The sequence below is a fragment of the Parasteatoda tepidariorum genome, chromosome 3 (genome assembly GCF_043381705.1).
Source record: "Parasteatoda tepidariorum isolate YZ-2023 chromosome 3, CAS_Ptep_4.0, whole genome shotgun sequence".
NCBI classification, from domain to species: Eukaryota; Metazoa; Arthropoda; class Arachnida; order Araneae; family Theridiidae; genus Parasteatoda; species Parasteatoda tepidariorum.
In genome coordinates this window covers 31,374,843-31,395,368 of record NC_092206.1, presented here as the reverse complement: position 1 = coordinate 31,395,368, position 20,526 = coordinate 31,374,843, and the positions used below count along the sequence as shown (strand labels likewise).

Below are 20,526 nucleotides of genomic sequence, written 5' to 3'. Positions count from 1 at the left end.
AAAAAATCAGCTGAACATAAGATATACTTTGGAGTAAGGAGGAGAAAAATGGAAGGTAGCAGAATTCGCTAATATAATTTTATTTAGTATTTCTGTATTGCTAAGTAAATAATGCATGGAATGACATAAAACTATTGTTCTATGTTTTATTGCTTCACAACAATACAGAAAATTAAGTAAAATTATATCGCCGAATTATTCTACTACTATCCATATCTTCCTCTTGCTTGCTCCAAAAAAATAAAAAGCTAAGCAAAATAATATCAGAAAATTCAAAATCTAATATTATATAGCATCAAAACTAATGTAAAATAATATTATGTCGAACGCTAGATAATATTAGTTTGTATAGAATCTAATATTATATAAGGCTGAGCAAACAGCGATCTTTTGTATCTTTCTAATATTAGAAGTTGTGCAAGATAACGTTAGATTTGACCGATTTTCTGATGTTATATAATATTATGTGCTACTTGGGCCTGCAAGCAGACATGTTTTGATGTTCTAAACACTCGCCTTCCTTCATTGCAATTTGCCAGATTTCGATAGCGTTTTTATTTTTTCCTCGCTAAATATTAATTTAGCATGCCCAATGTGTTTGATTTTTTTTGTCTTCATTCGTGGAAAAATTTCTGAAAGTCTTCGAAATTGGTGAAATCGAGTTGGAACGAACGTTTTTGTGAAATACTATTTGACTCAGCATTGATACTATTTAGAAAATGAGAATTAAATTTTAAAAAAAAATTGTTTATTCACGACCAGGGTCCAAAAAGATGCTATTATGGCTATGTTCTGGCTAAAATAGGCATCTTTAGTACGTGCGTTTTTATATTGATATCACATTCCATTTGGACTGAATAGTCGTGTCTCTACATATGATTGAATCAAGTGAGTGAACGAATTAAGATATTGGTGTATTTAGCAGAAAAATAAAGTAGTAGTAACTGAATGCACCCATTGTAGTAACTGAATGCAGTAGTTTAACCTATTATAGAAAAGTGAACTAGTTGGTAAATAAATTACACAGAATTACAAATTTATAATTTTTAATACTTTGCAGTCTGCTCAGTATTTTGCAGTCACCCATCAAAATTTTTCTATTTTCGTTCATCCTTATTTATTTGTTTATATTTTTTCTTCTATTTACATTTTTCTTTCTAAAATAGAAAAAAAATTATCGCAAATAATTTTAAATTTCCTACCCCCATTTCTTTATGAACTTACTATTTCGTTTTAGATAAAGCTGATAGATGGCAGCACTAAAATAAGTTTCAGTTCTTGAAAATTATGCGGAAAATTTTGAGTCAGTTGCTCAGCTTAAACAGTTTATTCAGTTTAAAATATTTGATGATCACTAAACACGACTTAATCGTAACGCAGAGTAACTTGATGGTTGAATCAGTTTATTAGTTTCAAAAGAGGAACGATCGTGAAATATTTGGTGCTTTCTGTTTACCAACAATCAAGTGAATCGTTTGGGTTGACGGGCTCTTGACTTATGGACTTGAACCATGGTCCGCAACTTTATTATCAATTAACTCCCTAATTTTAACCATAATTTTTCTTTCTTTCTTAAAATTTAAGTCTAGTTTTTATTAGTTATACTTTTCCTATTCATTATTTATTAGTTTTAACTTTTCATATAAATGTCAGGTCAAGATAAAAAAGTTTTATGTGTTGGATTGTGTTGTTTAGATATGGTTATGATATGTAAATCTTATCCCGAAGAGGATAGTGATCAAAGGTATAACCGATTACAATGCACAAACATTGGTTGTGGATTTTGCATTTACATTAATTTTAATGCATGAACTTTTTATTATTTATTTGACCTTTGTGTTTTTTATGTTATTGTTTTGATGTTATTGTTATGTTTATTGCTTCTTTTTTTTTGGCTTACAAGTAAATAATTCAAAAGCACTTAGAGGTATTATTTAGATAACGTATTTTCTAACGTTTTTATATCTATTACCTATAGAACTTTATAGGATGAAATTCACAGTATTACTTACCAATTTCAGTGCTTGATTTATCGTAAGTCTTGAAATAATCCCTGGCCTTGGGCTTTCACATTTTTGGGGGCTTTCTGCATCTTACAAATATTTTCTTGCGTGTATTTCCTTATGATGAGTTAACAAAATGTAGAGCTAAATAAAAGCTCAAATTTAATAGTATACCATTATTTAGTAATGTTTTAAATAATTTAATAGCATTTTGTAAGTAAACTTGTGAAATTAACCTAAAGTTACAACTAGCAGGATTCCAGACAGTTTTGTGCCAATTGCTTACAAACCAAACTTCTAAATCTAGATCAATTTTAAAAATCTTAAATATGCTTAATACCTAAAAGATTACTCCCCCCCCCTCCGAAAAAAATACATGCTAAATGATAACTATTATGAAAGTTTATGTGAACTATTGTAGTATACAGTGAACTTCATACTTTAATTGATTTTATTCTAAAAATTTTAAAAACAGTAATTAAATTTTTTTTTCTTTAAATGTATGATTTAGAAATATTTGAATTATAGCTGCTTTGGTTAGTGCTAGATTTGACCATTCCATTTTTTTCCAGTTATTATACATGCTTTAAAATTTAGCAGTTCAAATAATTTTCTATTGCAGGTGCTTATCACATGTTTGGCAACGTGGAGGGAATGCATCAAACAACAGCACCATATTTTCTGAGTTTAATATTCCTTGTGAGATATTAGGAACATTGAGTAATGATATTGGTGGCCAGTAAGTGAAAATAAATTACTTAATTAGTGCTAATTTGAATCATTTACGTGTGCAAGATAATCTTTAAAACTTAAAACACCAAAAAAAATTGTAAAATTTAAATATTAACTTTAAATTATGTGAAATTTAAATATTATCTATATAAATTATTTGTTGTGTTTAGATCAACTTTAAATTGTTTAAAAAAGGGAAAAATTAGCTTCTTTTCAATTTTTTGTACATTTTAAAATACTTTTTGAATGATTATCATAAAACTGTATTATGCATAAATATGCTGAATTCTATTGTTTGAACTAGCATAGTTCTTCCTCGTGAATGATATTAATTTTATCTATGAGATAACATTTTTACTTATTAATGAGTAGATTAACTTGAGACACATTTTATTTTTAGACGTGTAAGGGGTCTACTCTGGATATTTTAGAGGGATGATTTAGAAGAAAGATGATATTTTTAAATGAAAAGTATTCATCATGAGGTATAAAAGATAAAAAAAGTGTCCTAAGTAATACAAAGGTTCAGCAATTGCTTGTAAATGTCTGAAAGAACCCTATTATAGTTTGTCTAAAATAAGAACTCCCCCAGACATACGTTTGGACCTGTGGTGGCGACTATGATAACGAGGTATGACTAGTAGGGGTGCCTGTTGACTGTTTTGGAGTGGTTTCGGGTTGACGAGAGAAAGGGAATCTCTGTCTTCGCTCTATTGTGTTAGTCCTAGAGTGCAGCTACCCTCCCTAAAATGCACCTTTCTTGTTTCCATAGCACCAGACGGCCTCAGACTTTGTGGCGGGAGGAGCTCTTAGCTGAGACAAACTATAGGCTGGATTCAGGTTATTTGGTTTAAAGCACCAAAACAGTGGTTAAAAACACCAAACTTTGTAAAATTGAAAAAGCCTTTTTCCATTTAAACATTTAACACTTTGATTCTTGAAATAGTTTTCATCAAATACAGTAAAATTATTTAGGTTATATTTGATGAAATATATATTCCAAGGATTAAAGTGTAAACTTCAATCTAGAAAAAGGCTTTTCCAATTATCTTAAATATTTTGGTTTCTATTAACTTCTGTTTGCTTTATTAATGCTTGTTCCTGCTTAAGACTAAACACATTCTGTTGGTTTACTTCATTACTTATTTTGTTTATAAAAGAATTTTTTAATAGATTTGGAAACACTATACTTTTGTAAGGAATTTCAACTGGAGTCCTCAACAATCAAGGGCTCTTGGAGAGTTGGTCCTGTCTTTCTCTCCTACATGATTATGACCTTGTGACCCAAAAAATCAGAAATACCAACTTCTCTGACTTAAATTTACATTAATTGTATTTGTAATACATTAATTAATCGTCTATGATAGTATGTATTCGATTTTTTGTTCCCTGAACATATGAAACAGATGAATAATAAATGTTATGTAGTCAGACGTTTTTCGTTAGAAGCTTTCATAATTCTCAACAACTAAAAATCATTTAAAAGATCTTATAAAAATAACTGAAAACTAAATATCAAAGCTTAGAATAGCTTCTCATTACTTTTTATATAAATTGGTGCTTACAGAACAGCTGTTTTAAAGTAAACTTAATAAGCAAAATTTATAACTTCACCTAAATACGTATTTTGATTACTGAGAAAAAACCTTTTATATTAATTTTTAAAATTTTATCTTTGATTTTCCTCTATTTGTAAGTTTTAATTGAAAAGGTGAAACTTTAATTCTTTTTTAAATATTTCAAGAATATATTAAGTCATTCTTGATTAATAATTTCTTATCAGTTATGTTTTTATTTAAAAAAAATAATGTATGTATATTTACTTATAGATTCATGAAAAAGGATTTTGAAAAGCACCACATATCTTATGAAAATTGCCATCTCTATGAAGAATTTGAAAGTCCAACATCCATAATTTTAATAAATTCTCAAAATGGATCTCGTACAATTGTTCATTCTAATAAGTATGTATACTTTCTAAAGTAAGGGATCTTTATTTTTATTAATTTCAAAATAATTAAATGAATATGTAACTTATTATAGAGGTATGCCAGAAGTTTCTATAGAAGATTTTAAACTATTGAATCTGAATAATTACAATTGGATTCATTTTGAGGTAATTAGATTAGATTAATTTTATCGAATATTTCAGATTAGATTCTAATGAGATATCCCAGATAATTTTTGTCATTTTTTCAGACATTGTTTTCTGTTTTAATTAAATCAATACTTATTAATTTTAAACTGTTTTATGTATTTTTAGTTTCCTTTTATACATTTCAATATATGAATTATATTTCATTTCTTAAAACTCTGGTGCTACATAGTTTTTAATACATAATAAAGGTTTGTTTGATGCTATTGTCATTCAGACAAAAATGTTCTTTATAATGTAAGGTCAGTCATTATAACACAATAAAACTTTTAAAGTAAATATACTAAAATTTACTATAAAAGTAAACATACTTAATATACTTGTAAGTAAATAAAGCAAATATAAATAAATATACTTGTATAGTAAATGTACGAAGAAATAAAACTTTTCAATTTGAAGTTTGTAAAATTTAAATGAAATTATATGATTTGGTAAAATTTCTTGATCAGAAATTTAAATAACACCATACCTTGTTTTATTTTAAGTAAACATAGTCTGAATGATTTTTGATAAGTAAGTTCTGCCAACTGGTACAATTTATCAAAAGAACTTTCTTGAAAGACTAAAAGCCCCTGAATTACTTCGTTACATTTTTTCTTCTGTAATAAGTTATAAATGTCTTACGTTTGATTTATAAAATTATTTACAATGATTCTTGCGTGTATTATTATGACGTTCTCATGAGTTATGAATAAGTTCATGCATGTATTACTATGATGTGAATATATATGTAACATTGATGTAAAAATCAAATGTTGAATCTTTTTTTGCCAATATATTATTTCAATACAAAACTGCATTATACATTTTAAAAATAGTTGCTTTGTTTCTCTTCTTCTATAAAATTAGGTCTTGCCATAGTTTACCATATTAACCATATTAATCCCCAAGTCATTAAAAAAAATTTAAGTTTTTTCTGTCTTTTTTTTCTTCCTTTTTCTGTTTTTTTGTTTTTGTTTTGAGCAACAGAAATAATTTTTGGTCAAGGAAAAACCAGCAAATTAAAAAACAGTATTTTTTAGTACCTGTATTTTTTTATTTTTAAAAATGAAAATTTTAGATTTTTTGCAGGTTTTTTACTGTCAAAAAAATTATTAGGAACTCAATGACAAATATTTTCCTCTATTTATTTACATTACTTTTTGGCTTGATGGAACTATTGAGCCTTGTGGGGTCTAGGACCTGTGTTTTGTTTTCATGTGAACCCTTAACTACTGATGTTAAATTGTGCTTTTAAAAACAAGTGATTAAAAATTATTATAAGATATGATTGTTTGAATGGAACATAAAAAAATCCTAACTATTATTAAAAGTAAGTATAAATTTGCATTTTAAGATAAAAGGGATGCAAAATTTTGCATAAAGTTTCCGAGTTATAGGTCCAACTAGAAAAACATTGAGTTTCATATATTCATAAGTAAACTTTTTGTTGGTTCAACTTGTTGGCAATATTATTAATTTTTCTTTTGTAGATCCGCCCACAGTATGATCAAATAAAGCTTATTATAGACTACATTCAATTATGGAATTCTGAAATATCTCATGAACCGATACTAGTATCGATTGAAGTAGAGAAACCTAAAACTGAATTACTAGAACTCCTCAATCTTGGAGATTTCGTATTCATCTCAAAAGATTTTGCGCAGGCTTGTGGTTACAGTGACATGAAATCAGCAGTTGAGGAACTTCATCATAAAATTAAATCTGGGTAAGCTAAGATTGCTTAATGCTTTATTAAACTAATTATTTTGAGGATATCTGTGAAAATAATGACAGCTTTATGTTGAAATTCTATTTTATGCAACAATTTTTTTAAATTGTATTTTATAAATCATGTACAATATTGTTTGTCAAATATTATAATATTTTTAGTAATAACTATGTTTGTATTTATAAATCTATTGAATTAGGAAGATTAATTTAAAATGATTTTAAGAATCACTACCAAAATGCAGTAAAATTTTTACTATTGTATTTAACACTTTTTGTAACAATGTTGGAAGAATTTCAAGTAACCAAGTTTGTGTATTGTAATCAGAAACATATTAGATGTTTCTTTGTATTAAAGGGATGTATGTTTCTCATATTTAATTTTGAAGGTAATTGTTGATGTAAAAATAGCCTTTTAACTTATTTTTTGCTTATTGCTAAAGCTTTTCACCATAAATTTCATCTAATATTTTAATATTAAAAATGAGTTTGATTTTTTTCACTTTAATATATGGTACATTGGTAATATTTATAAAAAATTAATATGAATATTTTGCCTATTTTTTTCTTTATTCTTGTTGTGCAAACAGCTCTAATGTTTCCTAAATTTAAAAATGGCAAATTATATTGTTAGTATTACTATTTTATTAGAATTTAATAATTGGGATTGAAAATGATTGGGTGCTGAAGAAAACTATTTTTAACAACAATAAATATCCCAATACACTGTATAAGAAATGAGTTGATTGTAAAGTTGTTGTATGTAAAAATCTTTATTTAAAAAATTAAACAATGTTCCACATCTGGGAGAAAAAACTGTATAGTTAACAGAGACAAATAGCCATTTCCGTACTAAAACAAATACACTAGAGTCCCGATTATCCGAGTTAATGTGGACCACGACTAACTCGGATAACTGAAAAACTCGGTTAAAACGAAGAGTATAAAAAAAGAAAGAAAAAGAGTTGGTATAAATGTAATATATTTAAGAAATATAAAATTTATACGAGTATACCACATATAATTCCTATTATTATTAAAAAGCTTACTAGAAAAAACTTAAAAAGTATACTTTGCGAGAATTAAAGAGTTTTTACTTAAAAAAAAGTCCTTAATCGTTTTTTGTTTTATATAACTTTGGTGCTTTTCTGNTGCAGAGGATCAAAATTGTGATGGCATGTCTTCAGATCATCCTCAGGGGTGTTTCCCAGATCGTTGCCAATAGCCCATCGTGCAGCTCTAGGGCAACGTAAATTAACTGCAACTACAACACAAATAATTAAGCTTGCTAATAGTATTAAACTTGCTGCATTAATGATTGTAATTTTTCTGTTTGTTTTTATATACTGTTTTCTGTTTTACTGTCTCGCAACAAGTCTTTCAGGTCGTCGGGCTACCGAAGCGGGGGTGCCATCCCTTCCGCAGAGGATCAAAATTGTGATGGCATGTCTTCGGATCATCCTCCGGGATGTTTCCCAGACCGTCGCCAATAGTCCATTGTGCAGCTCTAGTGCGACGTAAAGTAACAACAACAATCATCTAATATATTAATATTAAAAATGAGTTTGATTTTTTGCACTTTAATATATGGTACACTGGTAATATTTATAAAAAAATTAATATGAATATTTTGACTATTTTTTCTTTGTTCTTGTTGGGCAAAGCAGCTCTAATGTTTCTTAAATTTAAAAATGGCAAATTATATTGTTTTTTTTTTATTTTATTAGAATTTAATCATTGGGATGGAAAATGATTGGTTGCTGAAAAAAACTATTTTTAACAATAAATATCCCAATATGCTGTACAAGAAATGAGTTGATTGTAAAGTTGTTGTTTGTAAAAAATCTTTATTTGAAAAATTAAATAATGTTCAACATCTGGGAGAAAAAACTGTATAGTCAACAGAGACAAATAGTCATTTCCGTACTAAAACAAATACAGTAGGGAACCGATTATCCGGAACGGTCGGTACCATCGCTATTCCGGATAACTGATTTTTCCGGTTTTCTGAATCGCTACAAAAAACCGTTTTTTTTTATTGTTAAACCCAACTAAAAAAAAATAAATTTGGAAATAATCTTAAAAATAAGAAAAATCGATGAAATAATACACTAATGATTATTTCCAAAATGATGGTAAGGTAAACATCTTTAAAAAAAGAAAGAAAAATCGTAAAATCTTATGAAGAAAAAAATTTTTTTTTTTTTTTAAATGGCGAGAAAATTTATCAAATTTTGTTCCGGTTTTTTGGATTACCGGTTCTCTGATTTCCGGATAACGGGTTCTGTACTGTACATTGAAACCTCCAGGAAAGACCACCTCTGTGTAGCTCCTCTATTTGCAACCGCTTTTAGGAGGCGCAGAATATTTTCCATAGACCTTGTGTTGAAGAAAACGTTTAAGACTGACCTGTCAAAACCTCCTCCTGCAACTGGGCAAACCTCTGCACCAAATGCAGAAAAGATCAAATAAGAAAACACAAAAAAATATCAAAACACAAAAAAATATCAAAACAAAAAATATTACCAAAAAGAGATTGAAAAATAAGAGTGTTTTCTTTGTGCTGAAATATTTATACCAGAAAGCAGCAACTACAAATAAATTAATAAAAAACAACTATTTTGATGCCATTAATAGGCCCCATCAAAATAGAAAAACTATTGCTTTCTCTAATAGAAATTTGGGCACAAAATTATGTCATTAGCCTCTAATCTCCATTAATGTATATCTAATTTCATTTATTTCAACACAAAGACCTCAGCAGATCACCAAAGTCAAGCATCACTGGCTATGGTTAGTGACCACTTGGATCAGTCTGCGTAGGGATCGAGCGTATGCGGTATTGGTCCTCGTTAAACTGTTCTACCGTAAAGTGCTCGACTTCGCATGCAGGTCGTCGGACTACCGAAGCGGGGGTGCCATCCCCTCTGCAGAGGATCAAAATTGTGATGGCATGTCAGATCAACCTCAGGGGTGTTTCCCAGATCGTTGCCAATAGCCCATCGTGCAGCTCTAGGGCAACGTAAATTAACTGCAACTACAACGCAAATACTTAAGCTTGCTAATAGTGTTAAACTTGCTGTATTAATGATTGTAATTTTTCTGTTTGTTTTTATATACTGTTTTCTGTTTTATATATATATAAAAAAATTTAATATATTTTTAATCATATTAGAATATTTATTTATTTTTTCTTTGAGAAACCTCTAATAAAATTGCATGATGTTATAAGTATATATTTATTAATCACTCTTGTGATAATAAAGTAATTCTCTATTCTCAGGGCATCTATAATATGTGCTTGGAGCGATCACGGGGCTGCTGCACGATCTGCTGCTGGACCTGTTGTGACATCTCCTGCTTTCCCCCCATCGAAGTTAGTTAATACGCTTAGTGCAGGCGACACCTTTGTTGCTGCAACTATTATCGCTCTAATGAAAGGTCAGGATTTAGCTGAAGCAATCACTACAGGGTGCAAAATTGCAGGTGCGAAATGTGGAATGCATAATTCTGTTGGATTGTCTGATCAGTTTCCTGATTTATAAAAGATTTCTGTTTGTTTTTCTATTTATGAAATGTTTTGTTTGCTGCCTTCTGTCTAAGAAACTAGAATTTATTCTAAAAAATTTTCAAATTGCTTAAAAAGTTCATAAACATATGGCATTTCAGTCTAAGAAAAATCTGAAACCCTGTGTATTTAAAATAAACATCAAAATGTTTAAAACAACATTTTTAAGTAACCACCATGGCCACAGTGGTTTAGGGGATTGAGCATTCTCTTTTAAATGAGGCGACCCAGGTTTTATTCTCAGCGGTGGCTGATTAATACGAAGTCTGCTCCTGGATCTCACTGACTACAGTGCAAATGAAAAATATCCTTAGTGGTGGACGGATCATGGGTTAGAATCCCCTTGATGTCGGGCTAACTGTGGGAGACTTTAGTGGTTTTTCTCCCTTATAACGTAAATGCAGATAAGTTCCATTAAAAAGTTTCCCTCGAAGGCTAGTTTGCCCCAAAGCTTAATCCAGGCGTGACCTTGTCTTTTGAGTTGGGTTTTTGATTGGGTTAAAAATTACAAGGCTGTGGAGTTCAATATAGATAGTAGACAACTCAGAATCGGGCCAGCTGTTCAATTCCTGTTATGTATATATAAAAGTGACACTAATTTTTGTCAGCATTGTGGCATAGTCAGGTGGCAAAATTAGTAGATGGCAGTGAAACGGTTTTTGTCTGACATACAAAAAAATACTGTTTTATCGTTTTTCCACTCACCAGCATTATTTTGCTAATCAACTTTAAAACTTGTTGAGAATAAGTCAACTGGTTTCCTAAGCAGAATGTAAGAAGCTGTTTATTTCTGCATTCTTGTGTTCCTTGGAATGAATTTTGAATCACTGGTAATTTAGCAACACCTTGTATTATTTGCAACCACTTTTAGAAGGCATGCAATTTTTNCAATATAATATATATATAAAAATCAGTTGATTTAAATCAATGATTTTTTTAAAAAAATCATTTGATTTTAATCATGATTTAAATCGTGATTTAAATCAAGCTGATTTAAATCAACGAACCCTGATATTTATAAACATTATTGTTCAAAAATTTTTGCGAAAATTTTATTTTTCTGTTCCATAATATATTAACTTTTAGGAATCTATAATTTTTTTTACCCATGTTAAGAACTTTTGTTGATATAGAAATTCTGTCATAAAAATATCTTCAAAATAATTTTCACAGTATTAATTTTTTGTTCTTATTATGGTAAATCAAAATTTTAAAAGAGAGCAATTCTTTAAAGAGGTGAAAGTATGGTGTCTATTCTATCAGATTTTCCTCAGAAACTCTTGACTTTGCAATTGCTCTTAATTTAATCATAATCAAAAATTCTTCTGATTTTTGTACATTTTAAAAATTTTATTTAGTTGAATAAGTTGCTTAAAAAATCCCTATCAAAATAGATTATTATACTCATCTTACTGTTCGCTAAATACTTATTGCTTTTTAATAAATAAAGTGTGTTTCTCATAAAAAATGATTTTCCATTTTTAGTAATTAGTTCGAAGTTTTTTATTGTTAAAATGATTCAGATCTTTTTTTTAATTATTATGAAAATTGTATTGTATTATTTAATTATTGTATTATTATTATCAAACAACTAAAGAAGTGACTGTAAACATGATGGCGAATTAAAATTAAAAAAAAAAAGGTAAGGACAGTGTAATTTGGATGGCGAGAGTAGTGGATCAAAATTTTTGAAAAAGTTTGTAAAGACTTTTATCCAGCATTGAAGTGATAAATGTTGAAGAAGATGATGATATATATATTGTTTTGTTCATTGTTTATTTGTTATGAATGTATTAAATTTTATTTTATGTTTAGTTTTGTTTACTTTCGAATATAAATGTAAAATAGAGAAGATTAAATATTTTCACTAAAATAATCTGCCTTAATTAAATTTACAATACTAAGCAGAATTTTTTAAATATTTGAAACTTTTAATTTCAGGCCTTTACATGATTTAAAAAAAAAATTATTATTTAAAAAATAGAAATTTAAGAGGTAACTATAATAGTAGAATAATATGCTCTAAAAATATTTAAGTAATTACCAATAAAATTATAAACTTGGTGCGAAAATTTGATCTTTAACAAAGTTATGCTAAAATCGATGCATCACAAGGATAAAATTATATTAAATTGAAATTTTAATGTATGCCTTAAAGAGTAAAGAGGAGTCCCTCCCCCCTATAATTGACAATAAATGGAATTTTTATCAAAAAAACTAAATGACACAGGCTGCTCTCTCACTAATCTTTTCCCCTGTACCCCTGATATTTAGTGGCATTAGGAGTGAGTAAGTTGACTTTTAAAGTTTAAGTATGCACATAAATATATTTTGATTGTAAAACACATCTATGCTCTAAGTTGGAATAAAATAAGGATAAAAATGCAATTACGCTCATAATTTTAAGTTACCTAGTTAATATCTTGTATTTAGCAAAGTTGAATCTTAACGAAAAGAAGAAAATCTTAACAGAACATTGGTTTACAATTGTACCGAGGGTGTGCGGTATTGGTCCTCGTTAAACTGTGCTACCGTAGAGTGCTCGACTTCGCGCGCAGGTCGTCGGGCTACCGAAGCGGGGGTGCCATCCCCTCCGCAGAGGATCAAAATTGTGATGGCATGTCTTCGGATCATCCTCCGGGATGTTTCCCAGACCGTCGCCAATAGCCCATNTGTAAAACACATTTATGCTCTAAGTTGGAATAAAATAAGGGTAAAAATGCAATTACGCTATTTAACACTTTTATTCTCTCAATATTTACTTTACTTAAAATAATTTTAAGTTACCCAGTTAATATCTTGTATTTAGGAAAGTTGAATCTTAACAAAAAGGAAAAAATCTTAGCAAAACATTGGTTTACAATTATAAATATAGTAGGAAACGTATCCCACAGTTATATTAATTTACAAGTGGTTGAGCGGTCAGCTTGCCTGACTGCAAAGCCAACGGTTGCGGGTTCGAATCCCGCTCAGAGCATGGACGTTTCTCTCTGTGTGTTGTGATGCGTGCATGTGGCTCACCTCTTGAACGTGTCTGTGGCAGTTTGGTGTGAGTAATGTAACTCGCTTTCGTGACTTAGGTTCACGGGTGCCCATCGGGTAACGTTAAATGAGCAACACTTCCGGCTTCTTCCAAAGCGAAGAACGAGTACTTTAGTGAGGAAAAAAAAATCATATTACAAATTATCTAGTTGTTTTATTTGGATGATCACAAAGAAATTTAATTAGTTATAGGAAGATAATATCAAACTTCGGATAATTCATTTTAATTGTATTTAAAAACTATCCGAATTCGATTCTAAAGTTTGATACGCTAACGAAAATGACAAAAAGAGTATACATAGGATGCACAAAATAATAGTACTTAATCCTTAACAATGCGATGACAACGAATTAGCATTCACTTATTTTTATTTATAGGCGTAAATCGATCATACCTCATATTAAACTGAAAACATTAAACGATTTTGTCTATTAGAAACAATACAATTTTCGATCGAAAACTTTCTCAACTATTCGACGGTTTAGTCCGTTGAAATTCCACAACTGACAAATGCGTTGCGCTTGTATGAGATATGGCCACCATCTGCCGATAGAGATATTAAGGTAAACGATTGTGAGGCTAGCTTCAGTAGGAGGTATGAATATGTTCGTGCCTTTGAAATTATCCTGATCACTTTTATGTAAAACGTAAGTATCTTCCTTTTGTTCTATTTAAAAAGTGCTAATTTAAATGTAAGACATTGATAGGATCTGGTAGTGTGAGCTAGAATACAGGGTTGCGCAAAATGTAACTGATTACAAGCATCTCAATATTACGATTGTAATGACGATAAATGTGATCATAATTTTTCGTAATCGTATCTAATGATTGCTTATAATCATGCAGAGTGGTTTTTAAGGATGGGTCCAGGGCTCCAAAAACTGAATCTGAACAAGTTTTTTTTTCCATAAATTAATTCTCTTACCAATCTATTGAAAAAAGGGTGTTAGAGAGAATGTGATTAAATAATAAAAGAAAAATTGACATAAGAACATATTATATATATGTTCTGTACGTGTCGTCAATCATGATTTAATTCAGAGGAAAGTTTTGCTTGTTCTATAAGAACTTTATTCAACATATTTTTTTAAATACTAGGTTGTGATTTGTTCATTTCAGAACTCACTCAAAAAATTGTAGAATTAGAAAACAGATTTATTTCAATATTTTTAGATAATTATGTAAGAAAAGCTTTTAAAACGAAAAATTCCTTTCTTGTAAGCAGGGCGCAATTTCGACGACTGGTAAGCAGCAAAGTGCCAGTTAAAAAAAAATCAATTAACAGGAAAACGCATTTGCAAAGGTTGCTGGTAATCTCTTATGGTCTTGTAGACTAGTTGCAGTCTGTTTGTTTTCGATTCCCTCATAAATTCAGGTCGTTTTGCAATCGTTTTTTCGACCATCTCGTAATATAATGGTTATTTTTACCAAAACTGCGTCAGTAAAAAAAAAAATTAAAAATCTTGTAATTTGTTAAATGTGCCAAATTTATATGATGGAACTAGATAAACATGAAAACAACGCAAATGCAATGTTATTTGAACTTTTCTGCGAATTTAAACAGATAATCCCTTTAAGTAACCATTTAGTTACATTTTTTGCATAACAAAATATAATGCAATGCCAATTTATTAAGCACGAGTATGAATCCTGATTTTTTTTACGAGATTTATTTTAGCCCTAGCAAACTTTGCTGGTAATTTTTAAAAAAGGAAATCATACCCTGCCTGTAAGAGTTATGAAGGTTGAGTTTGTAATAGTATAAAATGTAAAGAAAATTTTTTTTAAAAAATTCTTATTTAGAAATGAATTTGAATAAGAGAAAAAAAAAACATGTTTATTTCAGTATTATAGACGAAAATATGGTTCTTATATGGGTACCGTAAAATTATATTAAAAGGACCTTGCAATGTTTAATAACAAATCAGCAGGTGTAGCTTCCCATTAACGTTTTATAAATTAAATTTCTTCTCTCGTCCTATTAGAAATTGATATCTGTTTTTGCCCATTGAATATTACATTTTTAAAATAGTTATTGCATAATTATACCATTTAATTGGAATGGATAATTTGAATGGAATTCCATTTAATTTAATAACTACTTCTGTATACGCACTCTGGAATTCTTTAGAAAATAATAATATTGCTAATGTTTTCGGAATAAATTATTAAGAGAAAAATATAAACTAAAAAAGCAATAAAATGGTTAGGTAAGACAACCTCGCCCAAATTGCAATTGAATCTTTACACACTTCTTCGTTTTTTTTTTTTTTTTTTTTTTTTTTAATGACCCTGACAAGAAAGATAAAACTGAAAGGCTAATTGCATGAAACATTAAAAATTGTCAGGTTATGTTTCGTTTCTGGATGTTAATCAAAAATGTTATGGACAGTTATATGCAAAAATTACTGGTTATTAATATTCAGTATTTTTTTTTTCTTTTTTTTGGAAAGAGGATGCATTTAATCTAATTTTCCATCTACGAATGTTTGTCAGTTGGAGATAAGAAAGTTTAATTATTTTGTTGATGAAATATTTTCTTCTTTTTTTGAAGAAAAAAAAATCTTGTTCTTATTGCTGATATAAATATTGAAAAATTCATTTTTTAATGATTTAAATTGATTTAACTCCACAAAATAATATAATACTTAAATTTTATATATTTTTAATATATGTTTTAATATTAGAATTTTAAGCAATGAATTGGTGAAGAGGGCAGCCCAATTATATTGCCGTGCAATTGTAAAAAACTTCATGACATCAAACTTCATGAAGTTCTTATGATTGATTTCGAAAAAAGTAACTTGATAACTATTTTCTTTCTATTGATAATGAACGCTGAAATATAATTCCAGATAACTGATAAAACAAAATGTGTTTTTGAAAAACAAATTTTTTTTGCAATATGTAATTTATTATATGTTTACGAAGATGCCAAATATATAAATATCTCAATTTTGAATTTTTTGTCTCTTTCGTTGATTTTTCTTTTGTGCGCAGTATGGAGCATTTTGTGAAATGCATTTTAATTGTTTTTCGAAAAACACAAATATTAATATATACAATGTCACAGTATTAAAAAATAGAATTGAGCTATTTTTTCACACTTGCTTATTATTCCCCTTTAGATCCTGGACAATCAGTAGTAAAAGAAGACGAAGCAATTTCACTTAAAAACTCATATCGTTTTTTCCATCACTCTATTTTCGGTTCGTAAAGAACCATCATTTTAGTTAAACTGCACCCTCAAACTCTGTCTCTCTTCCTTCAAATTGTGGCCCATGTAGAGGGGGCGATGACATAAGTTTTCTTAGTTAATTTAGTGCTTACGCAACAAAAGTCAAGTCTTCCCGTGTATATTTAACTAGTGGCGTAGTTTTAATGTATGTTGTTGTTGTTGTCGTCGTCGGCCATTGACACAGATGGGGTACGATTCCTCTTCTTCTTATGTGGCGCCATCTATGGCCAAGAATTCGATTTCTGCCACACCCATACGTCACATCCGTTTATAGGGCGGACCCATTCATACATCCACAGATTGTAATTTTGAACTGAACCAGAGAATGATCAATCTTCAATGAAGTACCCCCAGAGGTAATGATTTGTTATGGGAACATGGAGGACTTTGTGAACCGACAGATTTAACGTGCATCAGTCACCATTTACTACAGGAGGTGTTTTCGACAAACTGGATTCTAACTCCATACTTATATATATATATTTACTAAACGTTAAAATTGCAAAAAATTAACTTTTTTATGTCTATATCCTATTAACAAGACAATAGTTCATTAATCAAGTAATACACTGCTGGACAATTGCTAAGGACGGTTCACAAATTGCAATGTAGCATAACATTAAGCGAGACATGAGGCCTAGTAGGATAAAATATAGTTGCCACACTGTTCAGACATTAGAATAAAGAATATCCATTGTTCTGGAAAGTACAAAAGCTATGAAACATCTGAAAGAAAAAAAATGTTCATTTGATGCTGCGTACGGAAAAATGGAACAATGCATCTAAATGTCAGCAGGCAACTTGAAGAAAGGTGTCAGTACGGGATATGTCCACCGTGGAGTGTGATGCAACATTCTACACGTCGTATCATACTTTGCACAACATTATCCAGCAGCTGTTGAGGCAATTTATCCCATTCCTCTGTCAGTGCACGGATGAGGGTGTTCTTGTTTGTCGGAGGATAGTTTCGACCAGCAAGTTGCCTCCCCAAAGCATCCCAAACATTTTCAATGGGGTTTAGATCTGGAGAACGTGATGGCCATACGAGGCGTTGAATACCCTCGCTGTCTAGACAATCCTGAACAGCGAGTGTTCGATGACATGTTGCGTTGTCGTCCATAAAAACAAATTTATCACCGACAGCACCACGGAAAAGACGAACATGAGGAAGTAGAACTTCATCAATGTATCGTTGGCCCGTCATAGTCCCATTCGCAACCACATGTAGGCGCGTGCGGCCATTGATCATGATGCCGGCCCACACCATGACACTGCATGTCGGATATCGGTCCCTTTCCTGGATATTTTCTGGACGATAACCAGTACCACTCTCGCGCCAGATCAGTTGGCGTCTACAATCCGATGACAGACTGAACCTACTCTCATCTGAGAATAGTACGCATGCCCAGTCCTGTTCAGTCCAATTGTGATGCTCACGACACCATTGCAAACGTGCAGTACGGTGCTGTCTGGTCAATGGGACGCACACAACAGGTCTGCGGGTGTATAGTCCTCCTCCCCTCAAACGTCTGGCAACAGTTTTTCGGGAGATCTGCTTTCCTGTGGCAGCAAGAAATTGATTTGCCACCTGCTGAGCTGTGGTGCGCTTGTTCCTTTTTGCTGATAGGACGATGTATCTGTCTTCTGCAGGCGTCGTACTTCTAACACGACCTCCTCCGTGCGGTCTACTACACATTCCAGTAGTTTTAAATGATTTCCACAGCCGTGAAACAACGCTGAGAGCGATGTCGAACTCCCTGGCAACATCTGTTATTTTTCGCCCTTCTTTGATCTTTCTGTGGATTTAACTCACAAAGCAGAGTTTGCTAAAAATCATGACGTACACAAATAAACTGGAACACATTTATTATTACTTTCAATGGTTAACTTAAATCTAAAATTCTAATTGAATATACAAATATAGATATCAGATCATCATACAATCGGCCAAAGACTTAAAAGATGAGTTGGCGGCTCATCCCTCTCCACCGGCATGAAAGAAGAGATTGTTCGTTCTTTTATAGATAACGATTTCGTACGTCACATTGATTGAATGCTTGTTTCTTGAATTCCCTTCACTTCCTTCCTGGAAACGAATCTAAAAAAATAAACTCAAACACTAAAGTTTATAACTGGAAATTACTTATTTCCACACTTTCCAATAATTCGGCCACGCTTAAAATCATCTAAGTGATATCGAGAAAACATGACGAAAATTTCAAGTTCGTCAACTTAATCTTTCCTGTAAAACTTTGACTTGGAACAACAACTCTCCACACACGTCAAAACCTTTAAAGCTTTTATCAGCGCTATCACGTGATGAACAGACGTGGAAAAAAAATTTCATACGCATACCTCTTCTTACTATATCCCGCACTTATTCTAATTGTCCACATTTTGCTTCCTTTAATTTTATGGTTGCTATGGATGACAGTGTTATCCGTCCTTAGCAATTGTCCAGCAGTGTATATATAATTTCGGAGGGGGTTTTGTCTCCAAAACTACGCCACTGTATTTAACCCTTCAGATCTCAGACTATAGGCAATCGTTTTTGTTTCAGTCTAGAGATTATTCATGCAAAATATAAAAAATACGTAAGAAACTAACTGCAATTTTTAATAATTGCATTTTTCAGGTGGACTAAAAGCGAAAGTAATTAAATTCTTGCCAGATAATAAAAGAAATTATGGCGGATTACTTTTGAGGGATTTTTTTTTGTTGGGGGGGGGGGGTCTTGNTTTGTTTGGGGGGGGGGGGTTCTTGGTGGTGATCGAAGTTGAATACGAACCCTACCTTTTTCATTTGACAAAAATAGAATTGTTTTCACCTTTTTAGTCCATTTGAGAAAGTAGCTCGCAAAATCTTTATTTCATTTTATTATTTTCTTCTAGCATTGTTTCTGGAATTATATTTATGATTTAAAGCGTTTACAATTTCGATTGATAATAAATATTTTTAGAAAATACTACTGATGTCAACACAAATAATTGTAATTCTTGTTGACATTAGTCACAAAGTTTAAGTTAAAATTAGTGCACTCTGACAACTCGGAGAGTGGTCGAAATTTCGAATGACGATAATTAATAAGATTGATAAAATGGTGTCGTAAATTCTGGTTGTAAAGTAGGTCAAATAGCTACTGAAAATTGTATTGTCATCCAGCACTGTGCTCCAGTTAAAATTTAAAAATTCTAGATAGTAGGAAAGTTGTCGGAATATCAATCAATGATAGTTAAAATTTTGATGATGAAACTGCGCTATAAGTTCTGCTTATAATCGGCATGGAATGATTAAAATGTGTATTGTTATACAACACTGTGGTCCTGTTAAAATTTCATGCTAGTCAGCAAGCGATAAAAATTTTGGTTGACAATAATCTCTCATTGTCGATAATATAGCGACAAGTTCTACTTTTAGCTGTGAATAAACGATTTAATATTTTATTGTCATTCAGACCAGAGCCCATTTTAAAATTTGAGTTCCATAGCTCTTCAAAAAATAGTCAGAATTTTGATTGAAACTAATTCGGTTTAGTGACAATACAATGATAAATTCTGTAATTAGCTGTTTGTAAATCACTGAAACCAAAACACAGAATTACGAAGTTTGGGATGAATTCCAGCACACTAAATTTTAGTGTTCTAGTTAATCTCAAAGAAGTCGGAATTTTGATTGACGATAAGATTCTCATACGTTAAATTTTGTTTCAAGCAAGAAACTGTTGAAATATGTATTGCCATTCATTGCAGAGCTCCATTTAAAGAGTGCTCTTTCAAAGTCTTAATGTATATATTATAGAATTTTGAGAGAAGAAACGTTTTTAGAGATTTGAGTGCTCTACATCGTTGGAAATTAGTCGAAATTCCAAATTATACAACAAAAAATAAGCACTTCTCAAGCACTAAAAAATACATATATAACTAGGCAGGGTCTAAAAGGTTTTGACAATTGACGGTTTCATCTTGTCTTAACTGTCATGCAAAAAAAAAAAATTTTTTTTTTGAATTGTTTTCTACAATCGTCAAAAATCATGAAATTTTGAGTCATGTAAAACGAATGACGTTTTCATACGCTATG

The 20,526-nt window shown here is 30.6% G+C and overlaps 1 protein-coding gene across 1 annotated transcript; it reads left to right on the top strand.

Moving 5' to 3' along the window:
- The first annotated feature begins 1,520 nt into the window (after positions 1–1,520).
- Positions 1,521–10,167, top strand: LOC107455070 (ketohexokinase). Its single transcript, XM_016072486.4, has 6 exons — positions 1,521–1,744; positions 2,626–2,742; positions 4,565–4,699; positions 4,779–4,851; positions 6,363–6,598; positions 9,884–10,167. The coding sequence occupies exons 1-6, from the start codon at positions 1,647–1,649 to the stop codon at positions 10,143–10,145; spliced, it is 921 nt and encodes a 306-aa protein (XP_015927972.2). The 5' UTR covers positions 1,521–1,646; the 3' UTR covers positions 10,146–10,167.
- The last annotated feature ends 10,359 nt before the right edge of the window (positions 10,168–20,526 follow it).